The 16,890-nt window shown below is 42.9% G+C and overlaps 1 protein-coding gene across 8 annotated transcripts in view; it reads right to left on the bottom strand.

Annotated features, from left to right (window-relative positions):
* LRBA (LPS responsive beige-like anchor protein) overlaps positions 1-16,890 on the bottom strand; it is a 657,226-nt gene that overhangs the window by 452,983 nt on the left and 187,353 nt on the right. For all 8 annotated transcript variants that reach the window (XM_074993191.1, XM_074993193.1, XM_074993194.1 and 5 more), the window contains exon 35: positions 5,154-5,218. In XM_074993191.1, coding sequence (XP_074849292.1) covers positions 5,154-5,218 — 65 coding nt within the window. The remainder of the gene's footprint in view (positions 1-5,153; positions 5,219-16,890) is intronic.

Here is a 16,890-nt window from a genome sequence, read left to right as displayed (position 1 = left end):
TTTGACCCCATCATGTAGTACGTGTAATTTGGGTTATTTTTTCCAACATGCATTACCTTACACTTACCCACATTAAACTTCATTTGCCATTTTGCTGCCCAATCACTCAGTTTGCTGAGATCTTTTTGTAGTTCTTCACAATCCCTTTTGCTTTTGACTGTCCTGAACAACTTGGTGTCATCTGCAAACTTTGCCACCTCACTGCTTACCTCATTTTCTAGATTATTGATGAACAAGTTAAACAGGATCGGTCCCAGGACTGACCCCTGGGGAACACCACTAGTTACCCTCCTCCATTGTGAAACTTTTTAACAATCATTATTTTTAACAATATCAAATTTTTAACAATCATTGTGAAAATGATTAACTTTAGTCCAAAAGTCCAAACACAATGCAAGAACTAAAAGTGGTATGCTCAGCAACTGTGCAGACAGGCATTTCTGACAAAATACTCAAGGGGAAGGATTATGAATACCCCTGGCTACCACAGCAAAAAAAGGAACCCATCCACAGGAGATGCTCAGCCTACATGTGCAAAAAGCTTCTGTTTCTTCATTTCATTGCAGCACCTCTCACATGTTTTCAATTTACATGAAGATGATGGAATTTAAGTCCATACAGAGACAAAATTAGTAAATTAAAAGCTATTGTTTGTAAAATGCTCATTTGTGTTGCACGTTTTTCCATGTGTACTTGTTAAAATATTCACTATGTGGTCTCCAGAGCCCCAACTAAATTTTCTTCTATCCTTCCCTCCAACATACTGTCAAGTTATAATTTTTAATTTTTGACACCTGTCCAGTACGTTTGGTGTCTATGCCTCAATGATTTATTGGGTTCTAATCCACATGGTTAATAAAGGAGCTACTGCTGTAAAAATGAAAACGCTAAGATAATGTGTATTGACTAAAGCACAAAAAAAATTGCCTATTACAAACCTACAATTTAAAGTGGAAAGATTTAGTAAGCATGGAAATGTAAGCATAATAGTCAACTTCGCAATAAAAAGAATGGAATCAATGAGATGCAGATCCAATATGATCCAAATTCCCACAGTTAGGACATTAGAGGTAGGGATAAAAGCAGCAGACTGGATACATTTTTCTAGTCTGGACTTAACTATATTGTATGATGAATACACGGTTTCTTCATGAGCCTCTTCTGATAAAACTGGCATAAGATGTAAATGTAGCTACTATCCTCCATTTCTTCATTAACTATAGCATTAACAATATTTTGATACCACCACAACACTTGCACTTATGGCAGCCCATTCTCCAATACTCTATTTTTGGGGGCGGGAGGAGGGGAAATAGCCAAGCTAATTGCTGGTGACTACTTGTGGAGTATGTCCAGGGCAAGTATTCCATATGGAAGGCTTTCAGGGACCAGATAAATGGCCTGCTAAAAGACTTAAAAAGTAGGTGCTGGAAAGGAAAGATGAGAGGTTGGGGGGCCAACTCTGCTTTCTTACAGCCCACCTTACTGCTCCTATGGAGAGGTGGGTGGGATGTTATGATCTTTGAAATGGATTTGCTGGAGGAACCTGGATGAAAAAAGAAAATGAGCTGGTAAAAACCCCCTAGGTATGGAAAGGTCCCAGTAATGGATTTGCTGGAGGGACCTGGAAAGAAAAAGGGGGAACTGGTGGAAATCCTCCAGGTAATTACAGAATAAGCAGGGGCTTACCTGGGTTTATACTGATCTGCTGGATAGTCCCAGACATCCCACAAAGTTATGGCTTATTAAGTCCATATCAAGTCTTTTTTTTCAGTACACAGTTGCATTTCTGGACTGCTATGGGACATGCTAAGTCTGGGCACCTAAATTGAAAGCAGGGAGCCTCTATCTCCTGTGTTCCCACAACACCACGCCATTTCAAGTGAAAAGCAATTGAAGAGTTAGAAAGTCTACAGTTGTACTCCTCTGTGCTCTCTCATAGATCAGCATGACATCAGCTCCCCAACCAGTGTCAGCCCCAAGTACATATAACTTTTGGGAGAAGATACAAAAAGGTTATATGTTGAGAAAGCAAGTACAAAGCATCTTATTGATCTAAGTTACATAGATATGGTAATATACAGGAATAAATACTACCTTAAAACATGAAGTGACAAAGTAAAGCAACAGACTTCAACTAGTTATTTTCATAACTTGTGATCTCTATTTTTCCCTAATATTTTTTAAAAGGGTTTGGATTAATTTAATTTGGAGTGGCCTCCAACTTTTTTCTGCCCAAATTGAAGTTAAAAATTCTTTTAGCGGCTTTTTCTAACCATTATTCTATAAAATAAACAAATGAAATTCAAAGTGAAAAGTTTTAACATTTCATTTAGAAAATACTGAAATATTAAAATGTTATAAATTTATGGATTTTCAAATTAAAAACACAGCAAATTCGTCACAAACCATAAAATATTTCAATCAACTTGAGTTATTTGAAAATGATTGAGATATTTTACTCAGCTCTAATTGTCAATTTATTTTTATTTGGAGCCTGGGGTGGAATCTTACTGATTCAAATTATTTGACTAACAAATTTTTGTCTAAAACACAATATCTAGCTTAAAAATACTATTTGAAATTCAAGAAAAATAAAATCCTCACTGAAAAGGATCCTGGGCTCTGTAACAATATAGCCAACAATACTAATTTAAACATTTCTGAAAAAGATCCCATCATGCAACAAAGTTATTTTAGTTAGATGGAAACAAGATGTGGAATTCTCTAAAACATACTGAACTCACGTGGGAACTTTTAGAAAATAAATTTGTGACATAATGACCATGTAAAGCAATACTGTATCTCCTACAACACTTAAAGTGACAGCTAAATAGTTAACCAACAAACGATTTCATTGAGGGTTCCATGGTCCTATATCAATTGCCAGATGAAATTTTCTTCATTTACAGGTAAGTTTTCCCACATTGACTTCAATCTTCTCACCTTAACCAGCAATCTTAAAATCAAGCTAAAATCATTTTCTCACAGATATCCCATCACCAGCAATAAAGAGATTTTGGCCAAATTCTGCCCTCAACTATACCTTTGTGACCACACATCTCAAATTATGTTATACCTGTATTGCTGCCAAGGTAACTAACTGTCTTCTGTGGAGTCAGGAAATCACATAATTGAGCCTGTAACTTCTCCATGTAGACGTACAATTGTGGTCCAGAATCTAAACCTTTATTAATGTCTCTAGCTCCTGCAGTTGCCAAAATAAGACGGCTGGAAAAAATATATCACCAACTTACAGGGGCGGAAATTTAGTCTGTAAGTGGTATACAAAATTCATACATTCAGAAGGGGAAGAAAAGGACATTCTAGAATGTTGTATCATATTTTAACGATTATTTAAAAGCCATCAAGCATTAATATGGATCAATTCAGCAATAATTTTTAAGGACTCATTAAGCAGGAACTGAGGAAACAGCGGAGGAAGATAAAAGGATACTTTTAGGAATTTCTTTTCCTCCCCACTCACACTCCCCCACCATTAAAATTGCATTGCCAGTTCATAAAGCAACTCAGTCATTTGAGCCAGCCACAGAAAAAGTGACAGAAGACATTTTCTGATCAACAAAACACACTTACCAGTCTTCAAAAGAATATTTTGCCTGAATGTAACATGACTATTTTGCAAATCTAAGCCATCATTTATTGATGCTATTTATTCAGGAGGATATAGTGGAGGGACAGTCCTTCTCTTTATATAATTTATAGTTTTTAAAAGAAAAGAGTAAAAATTACCTCCCTACATCAAGAACATCTTCTGAAAACCTGATTTAGATGAAATGAACTATTAGGCAAATGCTATCTCGAGCACACTCTTAGTAATTGATTTGTTAATAACACCCATCCTGCCCAGATGAACCTTACATTGTTGCTTACAGGCGCGAAGGATCTAGATGTTATCTATACCAATAAAACATTAATCAAGGGCCATATTTATAGTAGGCACTCCATAAATCAGGTTAAGGCAGGTCAGACCTGCATAACAAGAAACAACTACAGGCAAGATCGTAGTATTGTAACTGAACACCTTGTGACTTTTCTTTGGCCCCTGGGATCAAGGCTAGTAGCAGAGTGCTTCTAGCCACCTCAGGACGATGTTTCTCTTGACATAAACCCAAGAGAACTCATTCATTATGACAGACATTACTTTTGTACATCTTGAGAATCACTATAAATTAAAAAACAAACTAACAAAAACATTTCAGACATTTTCCCCACTCCTAAGAAGTTAAAGGATTACTTTCTATTGTATTAGGTTTGACATAGATGATAAATTTCAATGATATACTAAAAGAAAATTTCTTCAGCTGTTTGTCATTCAGTTTCACCCCATCTCAGTATCTGCCTTGCTACTGCACAGTTCGTTTTCTATTATAATTGATTCTCATTCTCTTAGTGTCTAAGTAAAAGGAATCCTTTATATTTAAATAAAAAAAGAATATGCCTTTTGGCATATTTGCTCCACAGTTTACTAACAAGCATTTTTTGTGCAAAAAAGTAACTTTTGTTCTTGTGTCTGACTTAACAAATGAAGGAAATATTGATGATTCTGATCAGTGCCTCTGCAAGCCAAAGATCATGCCCCTGACAACTGATGTGTCATTTCAGTTCTTCTAAGCAATATTATGTTGATATTGATTGATCATTAAGCCTCACTGGTAATATTAAGATGGCTTTTTATTATACATCTGTATTATACACTTCTTTCCTATTGTATATGTACTTGGATTATTATCAACGGATTACATGTTAAACAAAATTCTCAGTCCCAATTCCCCTCCCTTCCCCCCAGACACACTGTAATTTTTATTGGTTAATCTTTTGTGTGTCAGTGTTATGAGTCCACAGAGATTGGAAGAAAGAAAATTCAAGAGACAAAGACTGAATGCTTACTAAAAAAAACTACAGGAAAAAACTTAAGATTCTGCAAAGTGCAACATTTTAATATTATAACTATCAAGAGTATGAAGGAATGCAAATCAATGTTTGTAAAACTCAGTTATTGAATGAAAGGAGAATTGAACTACTGATCTGCAGCAGGTAAAAAATATTAGTATCTGCAGATAAAAAGACTCAAACCTCCCCAAGTGCTGAAAGCTACAATCCAATACTGTGACCTAAACAACAGAAGTTACCTTCCTTCGTTGACAAGTTCAATAAATGCTAGACCTGCATTCTTCTGTATTGAGTTCTGCCACTCCTGAAAAATACAAGAAAGATGCTGAAGAACTTAGCTGTATAAAAATAGGCAGAAAAAAGCAATTTATATATATGATCTAAGCACAATTATCACATTTAATTATTTGAGAAGGCCACTGTATCAAGTTAAAGCAAGCTAAGAAATCACTGGAGAAAAAATGGACTATTACATATTTCTTTTACTCCTGTTATCCTAGTTAATATCATCATAATCTAATTTCAACAGATGTCCTAATTCCGCTAGTTCACTGATTCACTCTGCTTAGGCTTGCCAGTTTGGACTGGATAGATTCCGGGACATTTCACCACATGATGCTAATTTAAAGATCAATCTTCAATTCCTGGACACGCCAGGCCAGTCCTGGAGGGTTGGCAACTTAACCCTACTTCACCATTTCCCAAATTAATTTGGCCATGGAACACTTTTGGGTTGGACTATATTCACAAAACACATACATACTGGTCAGGGGTGGAGGGTTTCATGCCAAAAAATTGCTGCACATAATGCTCAAAAGTTGATTGAAAAAGATTTTTTTTTTAAATTGTCTATTTCAGAGAAAACAAAAAACAAGAGAAAATCTGAATGAACAACTAGCATCCTTCTGGTAGGACAATTAGCAACTCTATAATTAAGTATTAAAAATAAGTACAAACCCAAAACAATCAGTGTAACTGCAGAAAGAAGGATGGTTACTTTTGTTTTGTACAAGAATAGAAAGGACAATGTTCTTCAAAAAAGGACTGTCCTTCAGTCTTAAAAAAACATTTTTATGAAAAAATTGCAAAACAAATTAGGTATGAAAAAATATTTAAATTTTTTATGCATTTATTTTTACAAAAACTACTATAAAATAAAATGAAGTAACATCTGACAGTTTTTTTTTTTTTTAAACAGGAAGACTTTTCGCATCTTTTAATCACAAATTTGTTTAATATTAGGGAAGTTGGATTCTCATTTCAGACAGATCATCATGTGATTACTCTGAACACGACTTGTGCTGAAACAATCTGAATCAACTGACTGCTAGGCATAGTAATAGCTATAATGCATTCATAATATTATAGTTGTTATGCAACTTGTGCCAAAACAATCTAAATACTATTTAACTATCTAGTATTTTTGATACACACAATTTCATGTTCTATAAGGAAAAATACTGCTAGCATCATTTTTTTTTCCCCCCATGGAACACCTAGTCACATCACTTGGAACACAGTTTGGGAAAGGCTGCCCTACTTTAATGAACAGGGGCTTATTAAAAACAGATGGGGCCCTGGGACAACGGTTACCTGCCCCCCCATACATTAAAATAATAATGTTACATCATTATTTATGCTTTCAAAATCTATTCATGGTCATTATTACTTATTATGCAAAAAATGTTACACTAAAATTAATTTTAAAACAGGAAAAATGTGACATTTCTTTTGTTCCATTAAAGCGAATTGTTAAACAAAATGAAATTATGGAGCTTTGGGACTCTTCACACCTGAGGGCCCTGGAGCAACTGCCCCTTTTGCCCTTATGTTAATCCGCCACCATCAATGACTCTGGGTAATGTACCTCATGTGTCGATTATATGTCTTTCAGTTTCATTCTTAAGCCCCATCCTTCCAAATATACCACGATTTTCCTTATTGTTCAAAGGATTACTTTGCGTATTTATGGGTTAACTGATAATACTAACACCATTTTCTCACATAGGTAAAACATTACTCCTTTTCTTCCAAAAGTCAGGCCTATATTTTCCACCTTATCATGGACACCCGCTATCTTTCCAGATTTCCGTAGACTAACATTTTTCTAAGGCATGGATAAAGTAGAGAGTTTGCAGCAGCATGTTTCCACTGATGCAACTGTGCTGCCATAAGCTGTCTAATACGGATACTTTCAGCTGACGAAAGACATTTCTCTCATCAGCTTAACTACTCCAGCCCCCAGAAGTAGCAAAAGCTATGTTGGCTGGAGACACTTTCCCACTTTCCATTGCACACTTATGCACATCAACAAAATTTATGTCATCTGGGGGCAGAGGAGTGTTGATTTATTCATACACACACTAAAACCCCCAAATAACCTAACTTACATCAAAATAAGTTGTAGTGTAGCGATAGTAAAGTGGCAAGAACATTATATACACTATACATTACCTTCAATGGGGCCCTAAAGAGTAATAGCACACATCCCAGTACGTATTGTTCTTCCATGAAAGCCAAGCAGCACAGTAACTCCTTTGTTATTTTGTTCTCCACTTCATGGAGCTTCTAAGAGTTCATCTCCCCTACAATAATGTAAGCTTTTTCCCTGAAAATTCCCCAAAATGAAACTATCACCACATGGCAAAGAGATGTCTGGATCTCATGTGTCTTCTGCACATGTAACTTCCACGATCTTTGGGAGTTTGATCTGCTCGGACTTTTATGTCTACAATGTTCTTAAAAAAAACATCACACTCACCTCATGTCAGCACTACCAACATTGTCCTTTTAATCTCATCAGCACTAATCTAATAACTGAGAGAAAAATGTGAAAACGCAAATGTTTCTTGAAAGCAGCAACGTATTCCAAAGTCTAGGATTTATTTTTCCTGATTGCAAGTCAACAGGTGAAAAGGTCACATTTCATCTTTATTTAATTTATTACACCAGCACATTTTAAATTCTCTCACAATCACTGGAACAAACCTCTCTCAGAAAGGGAAGGCATGAGACATCTGAATTCTCACGCTTCTGATTTCCAGGGTGTTTGGCTAGGTCTACACTAGCTTAAAGTCGATTTTAAGGCACTTAATTTTACAACGTGACTGTCTTTACTGCAAATACCATTAGGTCAATTTTAAGGGGCACTAAGGTCAACTTTCTCACCCTGGCCCTCTGATGCAGTGAAAAGACAAGCTCAAATTTACAAGATTGAATTAATGTTAGTGAGGAAACAGCATTACTTCGAATTGATTTCTATAAGCCTCCAGAGGGATCCCACAATGCCCCGATTGTGTCCATTCCGTCCACTTCCACCTCCACTGCTCTCCAGGTGTATGGGAAATAGGAAGCAGGAAGCCAGACAATTTGTATTTATTTTCTTTCTAGTCAATGTGATGATTGCACCTAGCCATGATTTCTCAGGGTCACAAAACAACCCCAAGCATGGAGCCATCAGGAGACCCAAGATCGCATTTCTGTGTGGATGGTTGAATCTGTGCTGGGCAAACACCAAGGGGATGCTCAGAAGTGCAGGGTGACTATCAAGTCCCCACGCCCCCAACACACACAACCCAGATGGCTGTTAGGCTGTGCGGCCCATGTCTGTAGACAACAGCATGCCCTGTCCTCTGTAGGGTTTCAGAGCTTGAGGGGGCTTCTTCCCTACGCAGGATTTAGCAGGAGAGGCAGAGAAACTTGTTTTCTGCACTTCACATTTTATGCCCTCCCCCCACCACCACCACCAATGACCAGAGGCACCATGCAGCTGGCAGGCTAGCCCTCCCCCGCACCCTATATGGAGACACACCCCACATGGCTGCTGGGCAGTGCAGACCATGCTTCCAGACAGCAGGTCCTGCCCTGCGCAGGGAGTCAGTGCTTGAGAGGGCAATATAATGATAAAGAGTTTGCAACTCATCTAAAAACTTCAACTTCTGGAACATACAAAGGCCATCCTACAAACATTTTACAGGGCTGCCCCTGCCCCACCCTACTCCCGCCAAGCCTGAGGGCTAGCCCCCTGCCAACACACCACATGGCAGCTGGGCAGTGCATGCCATGGCTCCAGACAGTGGCATCTCCTGACCTCTGTGGGGTGAAGGCTTCATCTCTGTGAGAAACTTGTTTTCCCTCTTTCACACTTTACAGGCGCTGGGGCCTCCAAGGTGCCATGTGCCTGGTGGGCTTGCTCCTTCCCCCTCACACCACATAGCAGCTGGGGAGTGCAGACCATGCCTGCAGACATTGCCCTTTTCTGTCCTGCGTGTGGCTTCACTGCTTGAGAAGGCTTACCTATGCTGGGAGGGAAACAGAATGTGACTGGGGGACATACAGAATACTCTCCCTTCCCAAATCTGTGGCTCAGAGGAGGATTTCCTATGACAGAATGGAGCTTGTGGGGTGGGTCTCTCCCTTCCCTCACACACAGACAGTTGCTGTGGTTAGGGCTTCTTTACTAGAAGAGACAAGGAAATCCCTACATTCTTTCCTCAACTTTTCTGTCTTCTAATGCTTCCTAAACTTCTCCTTCACTTCTCAAGCCACTACTATTTCTGAGGGGTGGCGCCTTTCCAGCAGCCATTAGACACCAATACCCTGCAGGATTCTTTCCTTTTATTCAGTCTTGGGGACTCATAATGAGTCTGAAGCTAATACTTATAATGGCCTCCTTGCCTCACATTGGAGATGTCAGTGCAATAACCTCCCTAGAGTGTTCTTCACTTCTATGTGGTGACAACTTAGATTTCTCTCTTTCTCCCTCCTTCAAACCTGGCTCCTTCAGCCAGATACACTACCACAACACTACCTTTTTTTATTTTATCTTCTTTCCTTGAGAATAATATAAAGCCCTTCCCTCGTCGCATGGATCCTCTTTGGTTTATTTTCACCAGGGGAAGAGATGTTAACCACTAGAAACCAACGCCCTCTGTCTTTCCTTTTCCTCTTTTGAGTAATGCTAACCACTAGACAACAATACCCTCTTGGATTCCATACTTTTGCTTCTTTTCTTGAGAATACTACAAAGGCTTTCACTGGCTGCATAGACCAACTTTGTTCCATTTGAATATCATGGGCTTCCGCTTCAGAAGCCCACCTTCCATGGGTATTTTCACCAGTGGAAGGGAAGTCTGAAAAATGGTTCTTTACTCCTGTGTGGTGATGGCCCACAAATTTCTCTCTAATTCAAACCTGGCTCCTTCAGCCTCTCTCTCTCTTCACTTGTATTTAATACCAATTAGAAGTATCTTGAAAAAAAAAAACCTTTGTGAAAGTTTCCTCTTTCATAAAGATGGTTTCCAAAATAGAGAAGGCTCAAAATTTCTCTCATCATGGAACAAGACTTCTGAAAAATGTCTGTTGTTTTCAATAGCAGGGGGCAATGCAGTTTGGGAAGATATCACACACCCAAAACCACTTGCAGGGTACTTTTTCCCCATAACACACTGGTTTAAAAAAAAAATAAGAATACAATGGGGCTGAAGGAACTGTGGGATAGATGCCCAGAATGAACTGCTCCAACAGTCTAATTTTGTCAGTTTAGTAGGGACGCACTAAGTCAATTTTGTGAGCAGGTACGGACACAACTTTGACTTTGTGTTACCAAGTAGACTAATAAATTCAACTTTATTTCTTAATATAGATGTAGCCTTAGGTGCTCTTACATACTTCAAGGATAAAGCTATCCTCAGTTAAATGAATGGGACGGGCATATATATTTCTTGAGTCGTAATGAATTTTTACTGCCTTAGCTTTGTCGCTTATATCCATTATCAAGCAATTTTAATTATAATCTTATCAATTAAATCGTCTAGTTACTGTATTAGTAACTTTTTTCTGCTCCACCTTGCTATGCACTAGCTTGCATTGTGTTACCATGTATATCCTGTTGATGATGCTCATCTCCTCTTCTCTACCCACCCTAACATTGTATTACCGTCACTGAAGAGTCTGTAAACATCCTGAGCTAAGTGTTCCTGCTCTCTATTAAGAGACAACTTTTTATGCTGTTATTATCAATAAAATATTATTAATGAATGCACAACCTTTTTTTCAACTTAAATTGAGCTGTAAATATTTAACACTGTATAACAAAATGTTGTAGGTCGGATTAACCACAAACTTTGAGGAAAAATTAAATAAATGTTCTGTTTATGACACTGAACAGCTGTTCCTTCACACTAATAAAGGTTTTTTTCTTGACTAGCACTGCAATGCTTTAAAACTGAAATGGTGAAGATGGAAGTTGCCAAAAGTGAAGAGAAAGTGCATTCATCATAACATCTTTCAGCATTTTTCTCCACATCAGACAATTATCAAAGGAGGCGTTAGTCTAAATCTCATAAACCACAGCGGAACACACCCTAAAGTGAGCTTTAAGAGTTGAAAGAGAAGCTTAATGGTCATCTTTCATGATCAATTCAATATTTCACCACAGCACATACACCCTCTACAACAATTATATGCACTATGCATCCTGCATTGTTATACCATGATCTTAGTTATTCATCTCCCAAAGGCATTGATGAAAAACATGTTAAAAGGGTCCAACTCAACCACTAATGCAACTAAATAACTACACAACATATTTAAGCGCTTTGAAAAGGAAGGACTGTAAGAAGATATCCACCAAGTCAATAATTTCATACTTGTTCTAAGCTGTACTTAATGGACTATCATTTCCTATGGCTATAAATGTTTACTCTCTAGCAGACAAAAGCTACTTCTAATGCTCTTGGTCAGTGTACAATGTACAGTGAAGCAAAAAAGAACAGAAGCAATAAACACCATCATAAGCATTGGCTCCAATCAAAATATTAAAAGCATCAGCAAGAGCCAACTGGTCTGAAATTACATTTTATTCAAATACTCTAAAGAGGGCATTTCTTACCTCATAATTAATATTTCACTAGTCTTTTAATGAGATATGTAAGCAGCTTGATAAGTCCATTAAAAGCAACCTAAATGCACTGTAGTTTTTCAAATACTATTGCTTTTCTTGAAATGCTGTTTTATGACTTCTCCAAACAATAGTAATTTAATTAAGGACTTAGATACTACAACATCTTCCTCAGCAACATTATAGTAGGGGAACTCTCTCTCTCTCTCTCTCTCTCTCACTATGGCTGTCTCTACACTACAAAATAACTTCGAAGTTGTTTACACAGAAGTACTACTTTGAAGTAAGCCTCTTCAAAGTAGAGCATCCACACACAAAATGCACACTCCCTTACTTCGAAGTTAACCATCTACACACAAATACTCCCTACTTCGAAGTAAGGAGACAGGAAATGATGATGGCATGGGGGTCGCATGGCCAACAAGCCCTTCCGGGCTCGCAGCCAGCCAATCCCTTAAAGGGCCCCTCCCAGCACCCACAGCCCGCATGTGCTCAAGGCTGACAGGCTGAAGACAGCAGCAGCGCGCACACAGGGGAACAGCCAGAGACCATGCCAGCTCCCTCCCTCAAAGAGGACGATGCACTCGCAATCTTGCTCAGCCTGTCGGCCATGCTGCTCACCATGCAGCATGGGCAGCTCGCTTGCTTGGGACCCAGCCTTGAAGCCCTTGCCACCCTCATGCTGCCCCTCCCCCGTTCCCCCCCAAGCTGGAGACCGTGTGCCTACGCCACCAGCACCAAATGGTGGGACTGGCTGGTGCTGGAGCACTGGGACGACGAGAGGTGGCCGAGGAATTTCAGGATGACCCATCAGACATTCAAGGACCTCTGCTGCTGGTTCACCCCAGTCCTCCCGTATGTGTCCAGCGCTCCCAGTGCAGAAGAAGGTGGCCATCACACTATGGCAGCCAGCCACCCCCGACTGCCACAGATCTGCCACAATTTGGTGTAGGCAAGGTCACCGTCGGAGCAGTGCTGAAGGAGGTATGGCCAGCCCCCACCATGGACCAACCCTGCAGAGGGGGCGACCAGGCAGGGGGCTCCCATGGGGGGCAGGGGGCCCCCAGTCCTGTGGTCATGGACCTCCCCCTCTTCCCCCTACAGTTCGTCCAAGCCATCAACATAGTGGTCCTGTGACATGTCGTGACCCTGGAGGACCTGGACGCCACCCCTGCTGGGTTTGCGGACCTGGTCTTCCCCAACTGTTTTAAAGCCCTGGACAGGACACGTTGCGATCTGGTCTCTGGACCACAGCAGCGGGAGCCTACACAAACAGGAAGGAGTACCACTCAGTGGTACTCCAGGCCCTGGTGGAAGCGAGGGGCCATTTCCTGAACACGTGTGTGTGTGGGGGGTGGCTGGGCAGGGCCTACAACGCCCAGGTGTTCCAGAATTTGTGGTTGGGACACCAGATGCAGGAGGGCACATACGTCCCCCCCATGGGAGCTCCTGCTCAGGGACATCTCAATGCCCCCCTGCATCGTGGCCGACGCTGCAAACCTACGGCTCATGTGGCCCTACACCGGACATGCAACGCTAGCCCAGGACATCTTTAACAGTCACCTCAACCATGCCAGGGGCACAGTCGAGCAGGCGTTCGGGAGGCTGAAGAGAGCTTTCGCTGCCTCCTCATTAGGCTGAATGTCAGCCTCCTGAACATCCCCCGCAGTCACTGCCGCCTGCTGTGCCCTCCGCTACCTTGTGGAGGGCTGCCAAGAGCCCTTCGTGCAGGGCTGGGACGGCTGACTGTGAGCAGCTGCCCATTGCCCTGTGCCGTGAGGCACAGCGGGATGGGGTCAGAGTCCGGGATGCCCTGTGCCATGCCTTCACACAGAGCCAGTCCTGACCCCTCCAGCCACACACTGCACCACACCATCCTGCGCACCTCTCACACACCCCACCACCCCCTCCAGGAAGCACCAGGGACACAGACTAGGGTGGGAACAGGAAGCTTTAATGGGGGAAATAAAATAACACATAATACGAAACAGAATGTGGAAACCTTTGTGTGCATGGGGGGACTGGTTGGCAGTGGGAGGTGGGGCTCAGGTGGGGGACTGGACTGGAGACGGGGACTGGGTTGGAAGTTGAGTCAGTTGGTTTGAGGCGTGGGGGGCAGGGAGCCACGTCGGCCCAGCCGCCCCTACCACCCTAGGACCGGCGTCCCCTGTGGGGCTAGAACCACAGAGAGGTAGGGCTGGGGTGAGGGTGCTGAGGTCTCTGCCCCTATGGGGTATGCAGAAGGGGCCACTGGGGCTAGGCCAGGAGCACCCACCTCCGTCAGCAGTCACTGGGCCAGCTCAAGGCGCTCAGCTGGTGACAGGTCCACCACGCATCAGGCAGTGGCTGTAGGGGCAGCCGTGGGACAGGCTGGGCAAGGCAGCCAGCCAAGGCCTGGAGCACAGCATCCATGCTGTTGGCGAGTCTCACCCCCACATCCTGCTCCATGACCAGCCATTCTCGCAGCACACAGGTCAGCTTCCACACGTCACCTGGTTGGGTAGCTACCGCCTCATCCCTCCACCGCTGTCTCCGAGGGGCCCACCCACAGCCATGGGGAAATGCGGGCTGGGGCAATGGGGTGACTTCCCGGCCTTCCGTAACTGCAGCTGCACAGTACTGCAGGGATGGCCAGCTGGCGACGGACCAGTGGAGACAGGACGATGGACTGTGAGTGCTGGCTCCCAACGAGGGGAGGGCTGGATCTCCTGCTCCCTTGCCCCCTGGGATCCCAGATGCCCAGGGGTTTCCGTTTGGCAAGGATCAGCCCATGCTCCCCCACCCCCATCCTCAGGTGTGTGGACTGTGGGGCTATTCTGGGAGGGGCCCCATCCCCATCCCTTGCAATGTCCCACTCACCCCAAACATACCAGCTGTGACCTCCTGGGACTGGGGCGAGGCCCGGCTTGATGATGCCCGCTCGGTGTTCCGGAGGGGAGGGCGATGACAAGGGTCAGGTCACTGGAGCCCCTGTCATCGCCCTTGGTCTCAGCAGGCCAGTCTCCGCGCTGGGGACTGGTTGTGCCGGAGGGGCCCACCTTCTTGTCACTGTCTGCATGAGGGGGAATGGCGGTGTCCGTAAGGTGCTCCGAGCTGGCCACCTCCCTCTGCCCCAGGAGCCTGTGCAGCTCCTGGTAGTGGGGGCAGTGCACAGGCCATGCCCCCGACTAGCTGGCAGCACCATGGGCCCCCATATACGCCTGGCGCAGCTCCTTGACTTTAATTCAGATGCTGCTACCAGGGTGGTCAGGGTGTCCTCAGGCAGTGAGACCACTGGCCAGCCAGTCGAAGGTCTCGGCATTGCACTGGCAGGTTCCAGTTTGACGCAGGACCTCCTTCTCCCCCCACAGAGAGAGGAGGTCCTTCAGCTCTGCCTCTGTGCAGCAGGATCCCCTCCTGGTGCCGCCATTTTCCCCTTCTGGTCTATGCCAGCTGGCTCAGGATCAGGGTTGTTTAACTGAGGTGTAGCCATTTAGGCTTAGGAGCCTGAGCTGTGGGAACCTCCCCCTGCCCTGCTGGGGTATGTTCCCTTTGCAAATCCCAAAGTCACCAACTCGTGACTAGGAGAGGCCTTTAAATACCTGTAGAAAACTTATTTCCGAGGTACACTGGTAACCCGCTTGTTAGCATTGATACCATTGTAAACTAGAGGAATGCTCTTCAATAAGTATTATTTCTGTACTTCAACATGCACAAAAAAAGAATGTCCAGGAAAAATAAAAATGCCTCAGACTTGTGATGTGGCCTGAGAGCTGAAATATTTTTTAACTGGTTAATTATGCAGAAGTAAATTCTCTGCTCCCTTTTGCCACACATTAAAAGTATCAGAAGCCTTTGGCATAGGGATGTGTGTGTGTGGGGCCCGGGGCACCTGTAGCAGACAGAGCTGGCTCTGGTATATATTACACTGCCTTCCCTGCAGCCCAGAACGTAGGGTGTACGCTAAGGATGTAATTACCGCCACCTCACTGTGGTGCGTAAAGGTTTTCCACAGCTGTTTGGTACCAGAAAACCTTTGACAGCCCTTAGGCTGCTGAAATCGGAACTAGGACTGAGGCAGAGAATCAGAGAAATGCAACCAGTTGCTGGTTCTCAGGGTCTCTTCTTCCGCTTCTCTGAGGTTTTCGAGAAGCTGTATAGCGCGAACAGCCATCCTTTCCTAAGTGTTCCCATAGACTCAGATATTGCAAACCAAGTTCCATCCAGCTTTCCCTGAGGCTTCAAAAAACTGGTAACAGCGTAAAAACAACCATTTTCCTCCTCCCTCTTCTTTGGTGCAACAGATGGTCAGCAGGGAAACCTCTAACGCAAAGGTCAGCAACCCCTAGCATGGGTACCAAGAGTAGCAGGCGAGTAGATTTTTTATCAGCATATGAGGTGCGAGCTCATCCCCATCCATTCTCCCCATTGCATCCAGGAGCTTACTCAAAGCCTGTGAACTAACAAAATATCAGCTAATGCTAGCAGCCATCACATAAATGGTAAATGTCTGCATGTTTACTTATTAATGAAGTTGTAAGTAGGATATTAGTGACTTTAAAAAGTATCACCAACACTCAGACCACACAGAGGTCAAAAGGTCAAATTCCAGAACTTCTCAGAAAGGTTGCTGACCCCCGCTCTAAGCCGATATTGTAGAGAGAAGATAGCAACTGCTTTGAGCACTTCTTCTAAAAAAAAGGGGACTGATTTGAATACAGTAGGGTCTCAATATTCGTGAACCTAATGTTTGCGAATTCAATTATTTGTGAGCCCTGGCAGCCGCCACTTCCCCGGGACAGGAGCACAGGCAGCCTCTGTCTTCCCTGGACAGGAGCGCCAGCAACTGGGCTCCAGGAGGCAGCCATATTTGCAAAATTCAACATTTTTATAGTAGGACCTTGAGATCCTACTATAGTTCATCTTAAAATTTGGAACGTATTGTTTAGGACATATTTTCAGGTCATCAAGCACACATTTCCTTAAAACACAGGCCTTCCAACGCCACAGCCTAGTCACAGATATGAGTAGGATACATATGATCATGCATCTGACTCTCCTGTATATCAAGAATACACTTACTTTTAACTAGGCAC

This window comes from Carettochelys insculpta, chromosome 4, assembly GCF_033958435.1.
Source record: "Carettochelys insculpta isolate YL-2023 chromosome 4, ASM3395843v1, whole genome shotgun sequence".
Taxonomy (NCBI): domain Eukaryota; kingdom Metazoa; phylum Chordata; order Testudines; family Carettochelyidae; genus Carettochelys; species Carettochelys insculpta.
The sequence above is the reverse complement of the archived record's forward strand: the minus strand, read 5'-3'. Positions and strand labels throughout refer to the sequence as shown.